Below are 19,650 nucleotides of genomic sequence, written 5' to 3'. Positions count from 1 at the left end.
GCAGGCAAATGTTTTATTGATTGTATATGCTTTTGTTAAACCCATCTATTTGCAATAATTAGCATGTTTTTGTAAAAACTACATTACCCATGATGCTGTACAGAACATTCCACCAATCAGAGAGTCGCAGTGAGCAAAGTGCACTAAAAGAGATCTTTAGCTCCACCAATTCCAATGAAGTGCTGGAAATGACCACCAATTAGACAACCAATAATTTTAAAATAATGTTTATATTTCTCCATTTCTAATTAAATTCACGTTTGTTGATGTTTCATGGAATTGTAATCATTTGAAGCCGTTAAGTTTAGAGTCTTGTACTGTACCTTTGTCTTTGTGTCTGATTTTCATTTACTTTTTTGCTTCAAAATCAGTTTTTCATGATTCATAAGGGAAAAAAACAAAATGCCACTCATGCACTCTGTAGGAATCAAAGTGGAAACTCTTTGGCCACTGGCTCAAGTTCAGAAAGACCGATAGAATAATAGCTCACCTGTTTTCTATATTTTCATCTTTACAGAGATGAGCTATGGCTGGTTGACAAAGCTCAATGAATAGTTTATATGGAGCAGGATAGGATGCTCAGGAGACGGAAAGATAGAGAGCACAAGGAAGAGGAATAGATATGTCTCCTGAGACTGGAGCTGCTTTGAATATCTAATGACACTTTGGCTTTAACATGGGCAGCACTGAACACACTCCGACTGCGGCACACATTCAGATACACATTCATAACAACACTGCCAAGTGCAAGATAACTCCAATATTTCTGAATTGTTGAACTGAGGAGTTCATTCATTTGTGACACTAGCACAGGCCGACGATCCTTCAAACTGTCACGGCAGAAATTATGTGGTGTTTTATGAACTGTGGTTGGACATTTTTTTTTCTACATTTTCTAGAATTGACCTTCCCATTAAGCACTTTTTTTTATCATTGCAGAATACATCACACACATTGATGGCCTAAAGCTGGGGTGACTCCATAAACCTCTAAATTCAACAGTAGATTTGATACTGTGGTGTGCGGCAAAGACAATATCTGTATCTGTTGGAATGATAAAAATAGATATTTTATTCAGACAAATCTGGCACTTCCATGCGGTCTTGAACTACACTGAAAAACAGTGTACGGAAAAAAATTCTGAATTAGATATTACATTTACATTTAGCATTTAGCAGTCGTTTTTATACAAAGCGGCTTAAATGTAGTAGTAGTAGTAAGAATTGGTTATAAAAACTGAAAACAGAAGTGAAATAAGTAGTAAGAAAGAGGACAAATACAAAGTGATACTTATATCCCTGCACTGTGGAGTTGCAACGGTACAGTGGATGGTCTTCAGTCTTCACACATTAAAGACGGGTAATTGCACAGAGAACTTATGAAATGTTTTTTGCACCTTCTAAAAGTAGCTAAAACACTTTGAATTTACTATGACAGTGTGTCCACATCTGTACAGTGTACTTAATGAGCTGTAAAATGTAAGCAAGCAAATTAGTGCATAGAGCATCTTCTCTGCTGCTGGAGCAGTTTGAAAGTAAATAAAAACAACTGTGTTTTCATTTATTTGTACAATTTACAAATGTTAACACTTTTTATACAACGTGTTGTCATCACAAACACTTGCACACTTTGTTATGAGTGAAATCTTTTGATAGAATATGAAATATGTTGCTAACAAATTACATGTTTGCCAATTTTTAAATGCAACCATGCACATTTAATGTGTACAATTACTAATCTTCAGATTATGGTCCAGTTTATGTCTCAATGTCAGCGTGAGCTCTGGGCTATTTAAGCTCTCAGTCATATTAGACTCCTCTCTTCTTTTAAACACACTCAAGCACTGGAATGGAGAATATGAAACTGAAACAAACTAAACTATACTATAGCACTTTAAAACATTTAAAAGTAGAGAGGAGTACTTACACTTTTACTATTTCATAAGTGTATCAGCACTATGATTTGTTTATTTACTAAACTGTAATCAGGTGCATTTTTCACTCTCAAAAGATAATGGGAGGAGTTCAGTGAATTCTGCCTGCTGATAAGGCTGTTTATTTGAAAATGTAAATATAAATTTTAAATCAAATTACTTGAACAAATGTTTTCATTTAAAGTTTCAAATTTAATCATTTTTAGATAAACAATAATTTTTAGTTAACCTTGGAAACTGTTGCCCCAAAAATAAACATCTACTCAAAATGTACCTTGGCTATCCAAGATGCGTTTGTTTGTTCATAGTAACAGTTTTGGAGAAATGTTGCACTTGTTCACCAATGGATGCTCTGCAGTGAATGGGTGCCGTCAGAATGAGAGTCCAAACAGCTGATAAAAACATCACAATAATCCACAGCACTCCAGTCCATCAGTTAACATCTGTGTAGACAAAAGCTAATTTTGATGGCACCCATTCACTGAAGAGAATCCACTGATCAGCAAGTGATGCAATGCTACATTTCTCTAAATCTGATGAAGAAACAAACTCATTTATATCTTGGATGACTTGAGAGTGAGGGCATTTTCAGTTTATTTTTCACTTTTGGTTGAACTATTCCTTTAAGCCTAATCCTTAAACATACCCTTAATAATGAGCAACAAACCTTAAAAGGAGATTATGTTTTAAATACATGAGCAGAGAAACGTGTCTCACAACAGTTTACAATTCCACAGAAGGTATCTGTTAAAAGCCTATGCTAGTGACCTTGAGGAGCTTAATCGCTGAGCGTTTATGTGGAGATGGACAGCTGTTGCATTTCCAGCCTCCCTGAGGACAGCAGCGGCTGAAGCGGCAGGATGCTGAAACCAGACGCAGAAACTCAATCCTCAGCCGAGCCGGAGCCAGCACCCCACCGGCGCTGAGAGCTTTCAGGGGTAAACACTCCTATCCCAGCGCCTCTGGGGAGCGTTCCTACCATCCTCAGCGGGGATACAGCACTTCAGCCCCACACCAGCATTCACAGCCGTCAGGTAGGGGTCAGTATGAGGAATATACTGGAGGGTGCAGGCATTATTTCTTTCCTGTTCCTGTGGAAGACAGCAAGTCCTGCGGGACACATTCCTGTAGCCATCTCTCTCTCTCTCTGCAGTTCTGCATTAGCACGATCAATAGTCCAATCACATCAGGGACACGGGTGGATCCATCGGCCCATTCCCATAACGCAATGCAGTGGTCATGGCTTAAGTGCACAGAGAGGAGTTGAAACTCCTCTGGACCAGGCAGAGACAACGGCAACCATTGATCGAGGCAACACGTGACAACTCTTACTGCCTCTGTCTTTGCGTCTCATTCTCTCATGAAAATCTGAAATGCGTTTCACACACCCTTAGTCGGGGTGCACTGTAGCACTGTTCATAAAAATATTCACTGAGTACTGGAGTACTGGCCTTCATTAACAGCAGACGCCACTGAACAAACATTATAAAATACCAAATATTTTAAATAATGACTTTATGTTGTTTCCACTTTAATTTGAAGATTTAAATGTAAGAGTTAATCAAAGGACAAATTAATTGCACATTTTTAAAGTCGCTGGTTTTAATATCACTGAGGTACTTTTATAGTTTTTATTAATCCTTTACATTTTAATTGCAGTCTCAAATTAAAATGTCGTGGAAGTTCATTTCAGTAATTTAACTTAAATAAATTGAATACATACAGACTGAAGTAGTTTAAGTCTTTGGTTCTTATAATTGTGATGATTTTGGCTCACATATTAATCTAATGAATTAGAATATGGTGACATACCAATCAGCTAATCAACTCAAAACACCTGCAAAGGTTTCCTGAGCCTTCAACATGTTCTCTCAGTTTGGTTAGCTAGGCTACACAATCATGGTGAAGACTGCTGATCTGTCAGTTGTCCAGAAGACAATCATTGACACCCTTCACAAGGAGGGTAAGACACAAACATTCACTGCCAAAGAAGCTGGCTGTTCACAGAGTGCTGTATCCAAGCATGTTAACAGAAAGTTGAGTGGAAGGAAAAAGTGTGGAAGAAAAAGATGCACAACCAACCAAGAAAATTGCAGTCTTATTAGGATTGTCAAGCAAAATCGATTCAAGAATTTGAGAGAACTTCACAAGGAATGGACTGAGGCTGGGGTCAAGACATCAAGAGCCACCACACACAGACGTGTCAAGAGATTTACTGAACCACAGACAACATCAGATGCATCTTACCTGGGATAAGGAAAAGATGAACTGGACTGTTGCACAGTGGTCCAAAGTTCTCTTTTCAGATGAGAGCAAGTTTTGTATTTCACTTGGAAACCATGGTACTAGTCATAGAGTCTTGAGGAAGGCTGGAGAAGCTCATAGCCCAAGTTACTTGAAGTCCAGTGTTAAGTTTCCACAGTCTGTGATAATTTGGGGTGCAATATCATCTGCTGGTGTTGGTCCATTGTGTTTTTTTGAAAACCAAAGTCACTGCACCCGTTTACAAAGAAATCTTGGAGCACTACATGCTTCCTTCTGCTGAACAGCTTTCTGAAGATGCTGATTTCATTTTCCAGCAGGATTTAGCACCTGCCCACACTGCCAAAAGCACCAAAAGTTGGTTAAATGACCATGGTGTTGGTGTACTTGACTGGCCAGCAAACTCACCAGACCTGAACCCCAGAGAGAATCTATGGGCTATTGTCAAGAGGAAGATGAGAAACAAGAGACCAGAATTATTATTTTTTTGTCTTAAAGGATTATTTCACCTAAAAATTTAAATAATGTAATTAATGAAACTAATAAATGTAACGCTGCTGACGTGTTATCTTTGTTATTGGGCGCATCAGAAAACACGTCAGCAGCGTCATACGTCAGGAGCATCATGAACTCTCTCACAACAGACACGGAAGAGAAGAAAATGCTGAATAAAGTTGTAGTTTTTTGCTATTTTTTGGACCAAAATGTATTTTCGATGCTTCAACAAATTCTAACGGACCCTCTGATGTCACATGGACTACTTTGATGATGTTTTTCTTACCTTTCTGGACATGGACAGTATACCGTACACACAGCTTCAATGGAGGGACTGAGAGCTCTCGGACTAAATCTAAAATATCTTAAACTGTGTTCTGAAGATAGAACAGGTTTGGAACAACATGAGGGTGAGTTATTAATGACATTTTTTTTGGTGAACTAACCCTTTAAGTATTCTAATTTGTTGAGATTAATGGGGTTTTGATAAATGAGGCAAAATCATTACAATTAAAACAACCAAAAACTTAAACTACAGTCTGTGTGCATTTAATTTAATTCACAATTTGAGTTGAATTACTGAAATAAATTAACTTTTCCACGACATTTCCAATAAAATCAGCATCTCCATAAAGCATGTCAGCAAATGGAATCATAAAGTGCTCCAAAATCTCCTGGAAGATGTCTGCATTGACTTTGGACTTGATAAAACACAATGGACCAGCACCAGCAGACGCCACGGCTCCCAAATCATCTCTGACTTCGGAAACTTCACTCTGGACTTTGGACTCTGTGCCTCTCCAGTCTTCCTCCAGACTACAGACCTTGATTTCCAAATTAAATTCTAAATTTACTCACTTGAAAAAAGGACTTTGGACAACTGAGCTACAGTCCAGGTTCTAGGAATGTGACAAGTGTAGCCCTTTTCCTGAAGATGTCTGAATGTGGTGATTCTCTGTATCCACTCCTTGTGAAGCTCTCCCAAGTTCTTGATTAATTTTTTCCTGACAATCTTCCCAAGTCTGTGATCATCCCTGTTGCTTGTGCACCTTTTCCTACCACACTTTTTCCTTCCAGTCAACTTTCTATGAATATATTTTGATACAGCACTCTGTGCACTGACAGCAGTGACCTTCTGTGGCTTACCCTCCTTGTGGAGGGTGTTGATGATTGCCTTCTGGACTACTGTCAGGTCAGTAGCCTTTCCCATAATTGTGGTTGCATGTTCTAAACTAGCCCAAGTGTTACCCAGTATTTATACTCAAAATTATTCAAACTAATCAAGCTCAAAATGGAATACTGAATTTTTTATTTTCCCAAGCTGTAAGTCGTAACCTCAGAATAATAACAAATAACTCTTGAAATATTTTAGTTTGTGTGCAATGAATCTAGAATATAAGAAAGTTTGCTTCTTTTTATTAAATGATTAAAAAAATAATTACCTTTTACATGAAATTCTATTTTTTACCTGTATATTATGACTATACATGTGACTATACAGTTTTTTTATGATTTTGTTTTTGTTTTAGTACATCAAATTAAATTTAAGTTATTTATTTTTTATTTTTCAGTTTTAGTTAACAATATTAACCCTGGATTGGTAAAAACAAATCTGTCACCGGATGAATATGTGGTTCCTGACGTAAAATTCAACTTTTAGTGATTTGTGTCCTGAAATAAACCATGAGCTGTTACTCTGTTTTGTTCTTTTAAGACTAAAATGTTACTAAAAACGCAAGCTCCTCATCGCAGCACAGCTTTAAATCAGACCCTTTAGAAGAAGCAACTCATTTAATCATTCACGCTGAGCTACTTCTAAACTTGCTTTCACCTGCACACTTCTCTGCTCTTCTTCAGATACGCACCACTCTCAAATGTCTATTACATTCTTCTTGTTGGCCTCCACAGGGAGCTCATTTAAACCACCGTCTCAAGTAGTGAACAATTAACACTTATTTGTCAGAGAAATGGGGGTTTTTAATGAGAGGCTGCTCTGATGGCAGAAGTCAGCAGAGGGAGTCACTGATCAAATCCAGCCAAATCAATAAGACAGAAGTACTGAATAAAAACAAACCTAATCTCCAACCTACGGACCAAACCAAAGATGTTTTGTAGATGTTTTGTTGGTAACCAAACAGCTGTCAGTAGCATTTGAGTTCCATAGACTGGAAAATATACTAATTACTTGATTACCCACATTCTTTGAAAGATTTTCTTTTATTTTCAGCAAAAGAAAGAGACCCAATTTAATAATATGATTTCAACATAATAAAGAAACTTTATATAATAATTTTCAGTTTTTAAATTGTCGATCAGCACAGACTTGATCTAAATGATCATTTGCCTTGTTTTTAAGATCACCATTTTATACTGTATGCAATGGTATATAAAAAATAAATAAATAAAATATTCATATTATGTTCAATTTCAAGTATTTTTTTCTTTTATTCAATATCGTCAATATGGAAAGTTTTTCTCTATTTTGCCAAGCATTGCATCTCTTGATCAACACAATTGATTCAGCATTTATAAATGAATCGGTTGAGTCAGTGATTCAGTGAGATATTCATAATTGGTAAGTCAAAACTGCATCTGTACACTACTCTTACTATTTTTAGCATATTTTATTATGGCCGACATAGTATTATTAGTAGTGTGCAGTTAAGAAAACACAAGTCACTTGCTTCATTCCCGAATTGGTTGAGATAGTGAATCAGTGACTCACTCATTAAGACCAGTCACCACCTACTGCTCAATTTACTTTCATATTTAAATATATTTCATAGTACTATATTTAGTATATCTTATATTTAAAACATTAATCTCATACGCAAATGCAACTGCAGTGTAAATGCATTCATGGCATCTCTGAGCTGCATAACCAGTGTGTAAATACTCATCTAAATCCACTTCAGATGCAGCTTCTGTGCCGCTTCTGCAGTGCAAAGGTGGATTTTGTTGACTAGTTTCATTTCATTATTCCATTATTCTAACTGCAATACATTTAATAAGGTCAGAATATTTGCCTTCATAAAAGTAAAAAATTGTCCATGGAAAACAATTGAAGAGGGGAAATATTTTCACTTTATGGAAATGTTGTTGTTTTTTCCTCTAAGGGTTTAGGATTATTTTTCAGTTTTTATCCTGGCTTCACAAATCCTGCAAAGTGTCCTCCTTTTAGGAAGCAGCTTGTGCACATAATTTTTACATTTGCATAGTTCAAAAACTCTCTGTTGTCTATTTGGCCTATGCATCATGCAAAGTTGTTGTGTAATTTAAAGAAGCATCTATACAGCGAGGTCATTATTCACCTGTGAGGTGACACTGATGACTCTTGTGTGGAGTGAGAGTGTTCCGGGGCTCTTCCTCCTCCTCTTCCTCCTCCTCAGGACCGATGTGGCTCCTCAGACGGCCTTTCCCTTCATCCTTTGACTCAATCTCTGCAGCAGCGTCTGGATCTGAGGGACAGCAGGATGAGAGATGATCCTCCATAGTTAAAGATCTATTCTCACATTATTCCAGTAGACAAGCAGACATAATAAAACATCATTTTCAGAGATAATTTGTGCTCCAGCAATAATTGTATTGATTGCTCTTGCATTTCTTTTTATTAGCAAAAAATATTGATTTTGTTCGGTATGACCAGACAATTGAAGGCAATTTTATCTACCAGCCCCTGTTGCAGACAAAAAAGTGCTAATGCTGTGTCAAATCTCATCTTGTACTTCCATATTAGTAGAAAACCACCTTTCATCGAGGAGATTGTCAAGGCTCTTCTCCCAGCCAGACACAATCACAAGCGAAAGGTTCTTACCGTCACGACTGGTTTATTTGTGTTCATCTTACACATACTCTAAATGAAAAATGTGAGCATGCAGAATGCCTCCTTTGTCATGTTGCCATCAAATAAAACAGTTGCCAACAAAAACGTGAAAGTAGCGCATTAGAATGGAAAACCGTGTTCTACAGCCCTTAATTATATACCGAAATTCACTTTGGTTTGCTATGATGTTTTAAATGAGCATGCTGATTTATTTTGCTTTATTTTTATTTGCTCATTCTTAATATTCAATAATAATCTGGTATAAATCTTCCATCTGTGAGGGTACAAACTTTACTATAGTACCCTTATGATACAAAAATAAATGCATCAACTAGTCAAAGCAGTTGAATCCTCATCAGACTCTTCAACCCTCAGTTCACTCTCTCTCCATCAGGGAATCTGTTCCTATCTGATGGCTCACAGTCTCAAAGCACAAAAATAGCAGCTTCTAGGTAAGAATGCTCAACTTCTCGGTAACGTGGTGTGATTTCAGCTTCTTGATAGATGGTGTTTAATTCTGTATTCCTTCTCTCGCATGACAACTAATACTTTATGCTCAAATACTCTCCAGCAAGAGAAAATCCAACTATTTCTGCACACATCTCTTCACATCTTCTTGCCAAACTGGTTCACTGGCACTCAGAAAAAAATGATTCTAGGTTTCCTGCATCCTTCTGCTCTTTCACCACCGTCTGATGAAATTATATTTGATACAGCCTTGAATGAACCGCATTTGACATAAAATACTCATGAACACTCACGCAATCACGTAGCATTATTGATGTTTCATGTACATACAGTACATAATGGTTAATTGAGAAGAATAACTAGTCAATGCATCAGCAAACTGTGAACAAACTCATCGAAAGATGATAAGATTATTTCCAATCTACCAACTGCAAGGTTTGAACTTTTACAATCTATGTGCAAGTATCCTCTATAGACGCTGTCATTGAAGACGGATCAATAACGGGACGATTGAGGATTTGACCGCTCTCCAGGAGCCACCACATAAAGCAGTGAATGGGCAATGTTACTGAAGCATTTAGACAATCTCCTTGGTTCTCCGTTTATAGCATAAAGTCACAGTCTGAAACCTGCACTGATTTTCATGGAACAACGAGACTAACATACACAAGTCTCACACTGTCCTGTCCTTTAAAGACATGCTTCTGTTGAGCATCACTGCTTATCTCGTTATGTCACAGAGTCTAATAAACAAGAAGTAATGTGCAGTCAGTCATTATCGTATAATAAACCATAACACGGTGACCATGACCCCAAACCGGAGGCAAACTCTACCTTTTAAAGAAAATATTAAATGCAAATATATTCCAAGGAAACAGGCTGTGTAGTGAGCAGAGCTTGAGAAACGTGTGCTGCTGTATCTATACAACAAATGCCATGAATAAGTGATTTCTCTTCCCCTCCTTTCTGGAACTCCTCCAGCAGAAAGTTCATTCTGTGTATCGATCTTCTTTCTCTAATCAGCCCTGTCTCTCTCTCTCTCTCTAACACACACACACACACACACACACACACACACACACACACACACTCAGTCTAATGCACTCCTGGACTCATATTCTCTTCAAGAACAACACAGCAAATTTTATAAGAGAGAGACACCCTGTATAGACTACATGTGTTTTCTCCCTTTAAATACTTCATGAATAATTTATTTTTTTTATTTAAAATAAATAAAAGAGTAGTTTCATGTATATCCTTGTATTGTTCAACCAGTAGAGGTTACTTTTTAGAAAGAGTAATTACTACAGTAATATAATTACACTGTTAAAGATCTAATTAATAGCTATACCCAGATCAAAAAATAAAATGGGATTTTATTCTACAATTGCATATTATTTCAACCAAAAACAAAACTGATCACCAATTCTAAAAGCTTAATCCCAAAATGTGTTGATTTTCTGTAAATCTATCATTTTTTAACACTCATTTCGGCTCATAAATTTAAATACCCCATGCAGAATTTGCAAGGTATTAATAATTTTAGCAAAATAAGAGGGATCATGGGGGATTATTCTGCAATCTTTTGAAACGTTTGGTCATTTGTGTAAATTGAGATGTCTGTTATGTGTAAAAGTGTATTCAGGACGGTACTAAACATAAATAAAATAACACAACTTTTATGATCCCTCTTATTTTGTTGAAATTATTAGCATATTCTTCAAAAGGTAAAATCATTGGTAGAACTGCATCTTGAAGTCCTGTTTTCTCACATCTTTTAGATCCGAAAGAAACAACTCTCAAATATGAAATATCACAGTTTGACCATTGCTGGGCTGAAATATCAGATGCTTTCTCCGTCCGTCGTACTGTGTTTATGTCTTCACACCAGCGCCGCTGCTGTGCTAACGGCTGACAGACTCACAGGTACCATCATCCATATGAGCTTTAAAATAAACACACATGAGAGCTGACCTTTACATGAGACAAATCCACTGGACTCACTCATGACCTGATTACTGCTCACCGCTGCTGAACGCCACATGCATGACAGGAGGCATTCATCTACTGAACCTCCACAGCTCACATCCGCTCCTAGACGTCCAGACGCACTGCACAGCCACATGCAAATCAGATGCATGCACATTAACCATCTGGGTTGACTCATGGCACACAGAAATGAGCAGGGACACATTAAGGCATTACATGTCCACATAATGGACCTCTGAAAAGTGAAGATGATCTCTGGGACACGTTTGTATAAGTGCTGGAATCTTGTAAGTGCTAGCTGAAATAATTTCATTAAAATTCAGTATGATGCTAATACTTTTAACAACTGCTGCTGGTCGCTTCAGTCTCGCATTCTTTTTACTTTTCTTCAACTGAACAGTTCAATATTAGCTGAAAAATCACAGATGCAAGTTTTATAATCCTCTTGTAGTGCAAATGCAGACTAACAGACCTGCTGTTCCCAGATATGTCATTAATAATAATCAAACACATTAATAAAGGAATAAAACACACTCACTGTTTTTGTCTGAATAACTTTAGTAAGTCATAAAGTTCATAAGTGCATTGAGAACCTTCACGATTTCTGGTGTATGGCTTTACATTTGTTTGTTTAATAACTTTATAATTATTTGTGTACCTAATAGAAAACTAATTGAAGACAACTCTATATGGAACACATGCATTCTAGTAATGCATTCTGTTTAAAATAAGCATCTTTGATGAATAAATTAATTAATTCCATGCTCAAGAAACTGAATTTTGAATGTGTTTAGTATGTGTGTATAAAGGTGGTATCATTCTGGAATATGCAACATAATAAGAGAAATGTTATAAAAGACTATGCCATATAAAATGTCACATTTATTAACCTTAACCATACAGCAACAGTATTGTGTTATCCACATCATAAACCACTAGCTGCACAGTTTCCTTGTATTGCTTTGAAGTGCCTAAATCTCAGTTTGACGGTCTAACAGATGAGCACCAGCCTCTATTACAAATTAAAAAACTAGTAACGAAGGAACATTGAGTTGCTTCATTGAAAGCGTATTGTATTAGTGTATTAAAAGCTCACTGTATTATGTAGAGCATTAAGTGAGAGAGATGGACTGCATGCATCTGATACAACATTCATGCTTCAGCTCAATCTCATATTCACAATAAAACATTAGTTTGAATGTCCGCTGAGCAATATCTTTGTCATACTATCCTTTCATCTCATTGTTAGATATACCCAAAACTAAGTATATCATGATTATCAACTATGGAGACATCAGATCATTCCATAATATGTATCTGACTAAATCATGAAACTCTAGATGGTGCAGACTGATCAGTCCTTTACAGGCAATGAGCCAGCAATCACATAGTTTACTACATGGTGCAAGCTGATTGGGCTCTGCTGATTCTGAAGCCAATGAGATTAGTTTGCTCAACATTTAAAGAGCCAGTAAGATGAAAATTCTAAGCTTCCTATCACTGTTTATAAGTCCTGTACATTAGGTTTAAATCCATCCAAGATTAAAAAACATTGTCATTTTGTCAAAATATCATTTTAAAATTACCTCAATTCTCAGAGATCCCCAAACGGTTCGCGCGAAGCTGTTCAAAAGATTCAGTTTCCTTACTTTCCCACCTTTCGGTAGCATACTGTGTTCTGATTGGTCAACTAACATAGTCAAGTTTGATTGGTTGTTCCGCACACAACTGCATGGTAAACTATGCTTTAGCATCTGTTTGGGGTGAATTATGTTTTATTCCTCTCATCGCGAATCAAACAGTAAAATAAAAAACTTGAACAGTCTCACTGCTTTTTCTTCTGTGTGTGTGTATTCAAGCCGCACGCTTCAGTTTGAATCTGAATAGCGCGTTAAGCACGGGGGCGTGGTCACATTAGATATAATGAAGAGAGACGTGAAAAACAGACATCGCATTGTTTTCATATGGATTACTTTATCACAGAATATTTTCGGCAGCACTTATTTAGTTTTAAAGAAGACATGTCAAGCTTTCTATAGATATCTCTCTCATGTCTCTTCGTTGAGTATTCACGGAGTTACACTTCATTTTAATGACGTTTTTGTAAATGAAAATCAGCGCAAACAAAGGCTGCAGACAGCACACATACTGATAAGACGCTCGGGAGAAAACAAACATAACTTCATAATCATACTTCGCGTTGTGATTCGGAGATGCTCGTTGTTCTAAATAAAGTTGGTAATGAACCCTCTTTTATGGCCAAACGCTTTGAAAATCCCGCTGTACTCACCGAGATTAGAAAAGCAGTCATCAGTGTAATGTTGTGAACACAACAAAGGGGATTTGTTGTACTGTTCTGGTATTGTGGTAAAAATGAATTTTAGCCATTGGTTCTTCTGATCTTCATTCTTTGGCAGTGAAAATAAAACAAACTTGCACTTACAATTAAAAACACACTGTCTCCTCGACATGATGCTCTCACACCCACCAGAGCGTCTGTGTGTGGGGGGGGGGGCAGGTCAGAGTTCGTTTCTCCCAAGACGGTAGGCGGAGATTATTATGCAAAGTGTTCCTAGTGACGTACACAGAGATGGACAAAAGATTTTAAATCTATAACGACTCGTTTCAGTGATTCAGAGTCGACTCCTTACTTTAGAAGCCAATAACTTTATAAATCGTGTACTTTTTGGTTTAATTATTTGCACATTGTTTACACAGATGGACAGCTAAATCATACACTGTAATACAGGTCATTTTTGATTTCCCATCTGTGTGGCTCTTTAAAGGGGATGAAATGCTCGTTTTCACTCAATATCCTGTTAATCTTGAGTAACTATAGAGTAGTACTGCATCCTTCATAACTCCAAAAAGTCTTTAGTTTTATTGTATTCATAAGAGTAAGATAGTCTGTACCATTTTTTCCCGGAAAAACACGAGCGGCTGGAGTCGTGACGTGTGGGCGGAGCTAAAGAATCACGAGCGCCAGTAGGATTTTGAGTTGAGAGCGTTTGGAAGCTGTGACTTTACCGTGAGGAAAAAAACATCCAAAACAAACCATGGCTAACAGTCAGATTCAGCCGTTTATTTATGATCCAGAATCAGATCCAGAGGCTGAAATTTAACAAGAGCAACATCAGCAACGACGTCTCTATGTGGTATGTACTGAAACTGTATATATTTGCGGTTTTGGAAAATGACTAAGTTCCACTTTATGTCGTCTTTTTTTTTTTTTTCTTTTTTTTTTTTTAAGGTGTACATGTAGTAAGTGCAGTTTGATGACAACATCGCATGTTGTTTACTTGATGTGCTTACGCGCCGATAGCTAAGTTAATAACACAGAGATATTTGAAGCAGTTTTACTCACCGCCTGCGGTTCCAACACACGATCGTGACCCTTTTCCGTTGGGACTGCATTATCCTTTAGAAATAAACAATACACAAACCCAGCGTCAAACTGGGCCTTGTTTGTAAAACAAGCATCTTCGAAATGCAGGGAACAAACACAAACACTTGCACAACTCCGTTGATGCTCTGTAAAAATAAACTCCATCCACTGGTCCCTTAATGCTGTTTCTCTTTTGGTAATCTGTGCAGGGTTGTCTTGCCCTGGCAACCAAAAACACACTTCTTTTGTGACATTTGGCGACGCTCTCGCTCTGATCAGTGAAGTCTGTTGTGCTCTCAGTGCTCTGCTATACGGGAGCGCGCTCTTCCGGCAGAAGTGCCCTCAGGACCCATATAAGGAAATTCTGCTCCATCTAACGTCACACAGAGCCATACTCGAAAAAAACTTTCCCAAACTTGTGACAAACCGGAAGGAGTACAACTTAATTTTTTAAACTTTGTCCATGTATAGCATGGGAATCCAACTCTTTAACAGTGTAAAAAACTCAGTATGCATGAAATAGCATTTCACCCCCCCCCCCCCCCCTTTAAATGTTCACTGTAACCCTCCACCTCCCCAGCACCACATGTCTAGATCTGCTGCAGATACATTCACACGGTCTTAAAATGACACTGAACACTGAATCAACATTCAAAAACATTCATAGTTGAAATATATACTTATTTAACTTTTACAAATCCCCCTGTGGTTGAAATGATAATGTGATTTAAGCTTAGCAGCTTTACATTTTAAGAATGGGAACGATCGTTTAAGAATGATCAATTGAAAATTCATCCTTGTTGACCACAATTTTGAGAATGCAATCCCCTAATGGTGCTTCCTCAGTGATTACGGTCGCTTTGGTTAATGTGATTTCTAAAAATCCTTACATTTTTATGTACTGTACAAATGGCAACTTTCCAGTCAACGTGTAGCATACAGATAACAATCATAAAATAATCTTATATGCCAATAAAGCCATTTTTACTGGTACCAGTGTTCCACAAACAGACCTTGTGTTACAAAATGAGCCTGTCACTTCATTAGAGACTCATTCTCTACCCATTAAACAGGAACCGTTCCTCCTGTATGCCAGGTGTGGAAATCTAAATGGATTTTTGAAGCACAAGGAGAACAAAGACTCCCACCTGCTCCATGAGAAATGAGGCATTCTGGGAGGAGACTTCAGCTCTACCCCTGCGGTCTCCATTATACCTCCACGATCTGCACTTTCATTTCCTGGCACAGAGGAAAGGGACGCCTGACGAGACCTCCCCGCTGGTCTCTGGCACTGACTGACAGAGCACAACACTGCTTTGAAAAGCACCTTTAAAAAGAACTCCTCCATCTGACACAATTAAGCTGAAAGACCAAGAGCTGTACAAAGGCAGGCTTTCTGCTCAAGCACAAAGATACAGTAAACTTCCGCCTAAACAATCCAAAACTTTATTATTTTAGTTATTTGCCATTTAGTAGATGTGATTCAAAAGCAACAGTACGCCAGCCAGTCTTCCTAGAGTATACCGAAGAGTCTGGCAGTATATTTCATACTCTAGGGCTCATAACTGACAGACTGGAGAAATTATAATTGTTCTCTTTGGCTCACCCTCACTGCAAACTAAAATAACTACCTTTGCATCCCAGATCTTTAAATATTAAAGGGATAGTTCACCCAAAAATGAAAATTCAGTCATTTACTTGCCCTCAAGCTGTTCCAAACCAGTATGAGTTTCATTCTTCTGCTGAACACAGAAGAAGATATTTTAAATAATTTTGCTAACCTAAAGGTTTCTGTTTCCCAATTGACATCCACATTATTATGATTTTTTTCCATGAAGGTCAAAGGGAACCAATGAATGTTTGGTTACCATATTTTTCAATTTTTTTATATTTTCATTTTGGGTTGACTATCCCTTTAAGTGTCTTTTATAATTTAGCAAATGCAATCCATTTCCAAATGCATCCTGAAATGTAACTGCATCTACATCATGAATTGTGTGTGTTGGTCAATAGCCTATTTAAAAACAAATAAAACTGCACAGTGATTTATTCAAGTAGCATTCAGAATTCAAAAACACATACATATTAATTTCAGCAAACAAACTAGGTTACATGTGTGAACTACGGACAACATGTCAAAATGTTGTGGCACAGAGCATATCTGCATGACTCCTCAGAAGACCATCCATCAGGAGACTCGCTCAAAAGATAAAATCCTGACTCATTAACACTAGTCCGGATTCAATCTCTTTTTAAATTCATTTTGGGATGACATATATAAATGCTCCAACAATAAGTACGAACGGTGTTGATTTGAACAAGAATGCAACTAGTCTTGTGGACATATTGTTTGTACTTCACTTGTTTTTGCATTCCACATAGCTTACATAAATGGAAATGTATCATTCAATAAATTTTCTGCAGTTGTTTATTGAATTCATCATTATTATGTGTCCTTTTTTATTTACTTATTTTAGTGCTGTGAAATCGATTAATCGTGATTAATCACATCCAAAATCTAAATTTGTGTTTTCATAATATATGTGTGTACTGTGTATATTTATATGCAGAAATACACACATGTATATATTAGGAAAAGTGTTTTAAGAATTCTAAAAATACATTTTATAAAGCTGCAATTAATTATTAAATTTAGGGCGACCATAGATTGACTGAAGAAAACTTCTATGAATAAGCAGAGAAGCAATTGTGATTTTTTTTTATTTTTTATAATAATATAATAAGATTCTGAATTACTTGGGTTTTTCTGTTTTTAAATATTTCCTTTATTATGACAGATGCACTGACATTTTTGATTTGTGCATGTGAATTTTTTACTGTATTGTTAATAGAGAGAGCATAAATACTGATCTGCTTAAAAAACCTCTAAAGAACTTTATGGATTTACTTTTGATAAAGAAAATAAAATCAGAAATTACTGTTCTTAAATTAATATAAGTATATAGGCAAATTAAGCTTTTTGCTCCAAACATTCCCATTTTGGAAAATTAGAAATTTCAAGGACAACTAACAGGAACCCACATCTGTTTGTTAACTTAAATGCATACGATACTGTTGACGGTGTATTATTCAACAGGGAACAGTAAAGAAACCTACAAGCAATACAAGTATCCAAACAGTACATTCACAATGCACCTCGAAAAGCATCCAACTGATGAACATAAATGTCTCATTTACAGCCATCAGGAGCTTTGTCTGAGAGACAGAGAGGAATGTGGCACAGCAAAACCACAGCCAGCGTGTGTGTGTGTGCGTGCGTGTGTGTGTGTGTGTGTGTGTGTGTGTGTGTGTGATGCAGACGGGCGGCTCGGAGTAAATGTCAGTGTGAGAGGAGAAAGTGTTTGCATATGAGCGGATGTTGAATGTCTTTGGCCAGTGGACAATTATTCCCTTGAGCAATAAAGCTGTCACCTTTGTCCACTGCGTTATATATTAAAATAACCTTTTGTGAAAAAAGGTAATACAATTTTTGTAATAAAAGTCTTCCCTGAAATCTAAACCCATGGCTCATATGTATATAAACTAGCTTGTGTCTTCATGACAGAGGACAGGATTTCACACACCCTCGCTGACCTCATCACATTTAGTGCTGTGCGCTGACACTTTTACAGCTCCGTTATTTACTAAAATAATAACACTAGTTACAGTATGGTACTCAAGGCCGAATCTGAGCGGCCATCTCTTCCTTAGGGTCTTATTTGATCTTTTTCAAAAATGAATAATAAATCAAATCAAATAAATCTTGCATGAATGTGTCCACAAATCCCTCATTGACAAATAGACAAAAGATGGACTAAATCTAGCATATGTTTGAATTCAGATAAAACGGTTACACTTTCTTTTAAGGGGTTCTTGTTACAGTTTCATTATACATTTAAAAGAGGAATATTAATTAACTACATGTACTGCATGTTTAGGATTAGGGTTACTTGCATGTAATAATTAATTGTTATTATAATAGTGAGTTAGCATGTAACAAAGACACCTTAAAATAAAGTGTTAACGAAATAACAAAATCATGACAAGCATCTCTTATAGTTTTGCTTTTATGCCATCTAAAATCACCAGAAAAAAAAAAAAAAAAAAAAATGTATTATATAAAGAAACTTATAACATAAAGAGTTATTTAACTATTTTGTGGAATTATAACATAGCATTATTTTACAGTGCGTATTCATAATGTCAGAATTAATAATTAAAACAGAAAGTCTTTTTTTTCTCAAAATTTAAAAAAATTTTAAATGTAAAAATCCTCTGTTCGATTGACTTGTGTGTGAGAGAGTTTGTTTACAAACTCGACAAATATGTTGTAATGGTCAAACGATTCACGTATCCGGTCACGTGACGTGTCAGTCCAAACTTGGATGCAGATTTAACATCCAGATCTTATATCATCACTTCAGCATGCACATATCGTCCTGGACTCTCCAACGAGAGACGAACAGAGCACATAAAACACAGCGCAGAGTGGCATGCTTTCTGATCCATTCTGAACCTTTGCACATCAGCAAGCAAATCTTTGGGTTTATAGTTGTTGATATCTGCTGGAATCAAACTGTGTTGTATAACGCATGCATTTCCCGCGAGAAGGTGTCTGACATCCTACAATATTCAGTTTTGTACGAATGATCACTTACCTTTCAGAGCTCTTGGTTTGGCTTGTTTGCGGCGCGACATCCTACAGAAACCCGCTGAAGAACACACATATATGTTTCTAAATCACCTCTAATGTGATCAGAAAGCTCCTTCAGCATGACACATGGTCAAATCACAGTGGAGCAGCTGTTAAAATGTCACATCCATCTGCTGATAATTCATACACATGTTTGATATTATCTGTTACATTGCACGATTGATCTCGAGCGCCGCTGTAAATGTGCGACAAAAATTCTAATAAAGCGAAAAACGAGTATAAATTAATTATTTCCGTACACTGGCACGAGCTAAAGACTAATTGAGACAGTCAATTTTCCGATTTCATCTTAGAATCAGGACTGAGTGTTTTCTAAAAAGGGAAAAAGAGAGTCGGAGAGGAACATGCGAGCTCCCTCCTCATCACCAACCTGCGAGGTCTCGCTCTGCGCTGTCGCTCCGGTAGTCCACATAATAATGGAAAATGGAAGCGAGGCCCCCAAAGCCATGAGGACGGCTCCAGAGGGGGCCCCATCCCCGCGGGGACGCGCCCTGTGCGTAATCACGGAGGAAATCATTGTCAGCCTGCTGCTCTCAAACACTGACAGAGAGGCATGATTAAAAACCGCGGGGCGTCGGTAA

At 37.1% G+C, this 19,650-nt stretch overlaps 1 protein-coding gene across 4 annotated transcripts in view; it reads right to left on the bottom strand.

Moving 5' to 3' along the window:
• The window catches only part of LOC113046148 (zinc finger protein 521), a 75,950-nt gene extending 56,300 nt beyond the window's left edge, over positions 1–19,650 (bottom strand). The window contains exons 1-3 of one of the 4 annotated variants that reach the window (XM_026207049.1): positions 19,440–19,650; positions 19,014–19,067; positions 8,002–8,148 (exon numbers count right to left, since the gene is read on the bottom strand). In XM_026207049.1, coding sequence (XP_026062834.1) covers positions 8,002–8,148; positions 19,014–19,053 — 187 coding nt within the window. In that variant the 5' untranslated portion in view covers positions 19,054–19,067; positions 19,440–19,650. The other 3 variants (XM_026207052.1, XM_026207051.1, XM_026207053.1) reach the window with 3 other exon arrangements.

This window comes from Carassius auratus, chromosome 27, assembly GCF_003368295.1.
Source record: "Carassius auratus strain Wakin chromosome 27, ASM336829v1, whole genome shotgun sequence".
Lineage (NCBI taxonomy): Eukaryota > Metazoa > Chordata > Actinopteri > Cypriniformes > Cyprinidae > Carassius > Carassius auratus.
The sequence above is the reverse complement of the archived record's forward strand: the minus strand, read 5'-3'. Positions and strand labels throughout refer to the sequence as shown.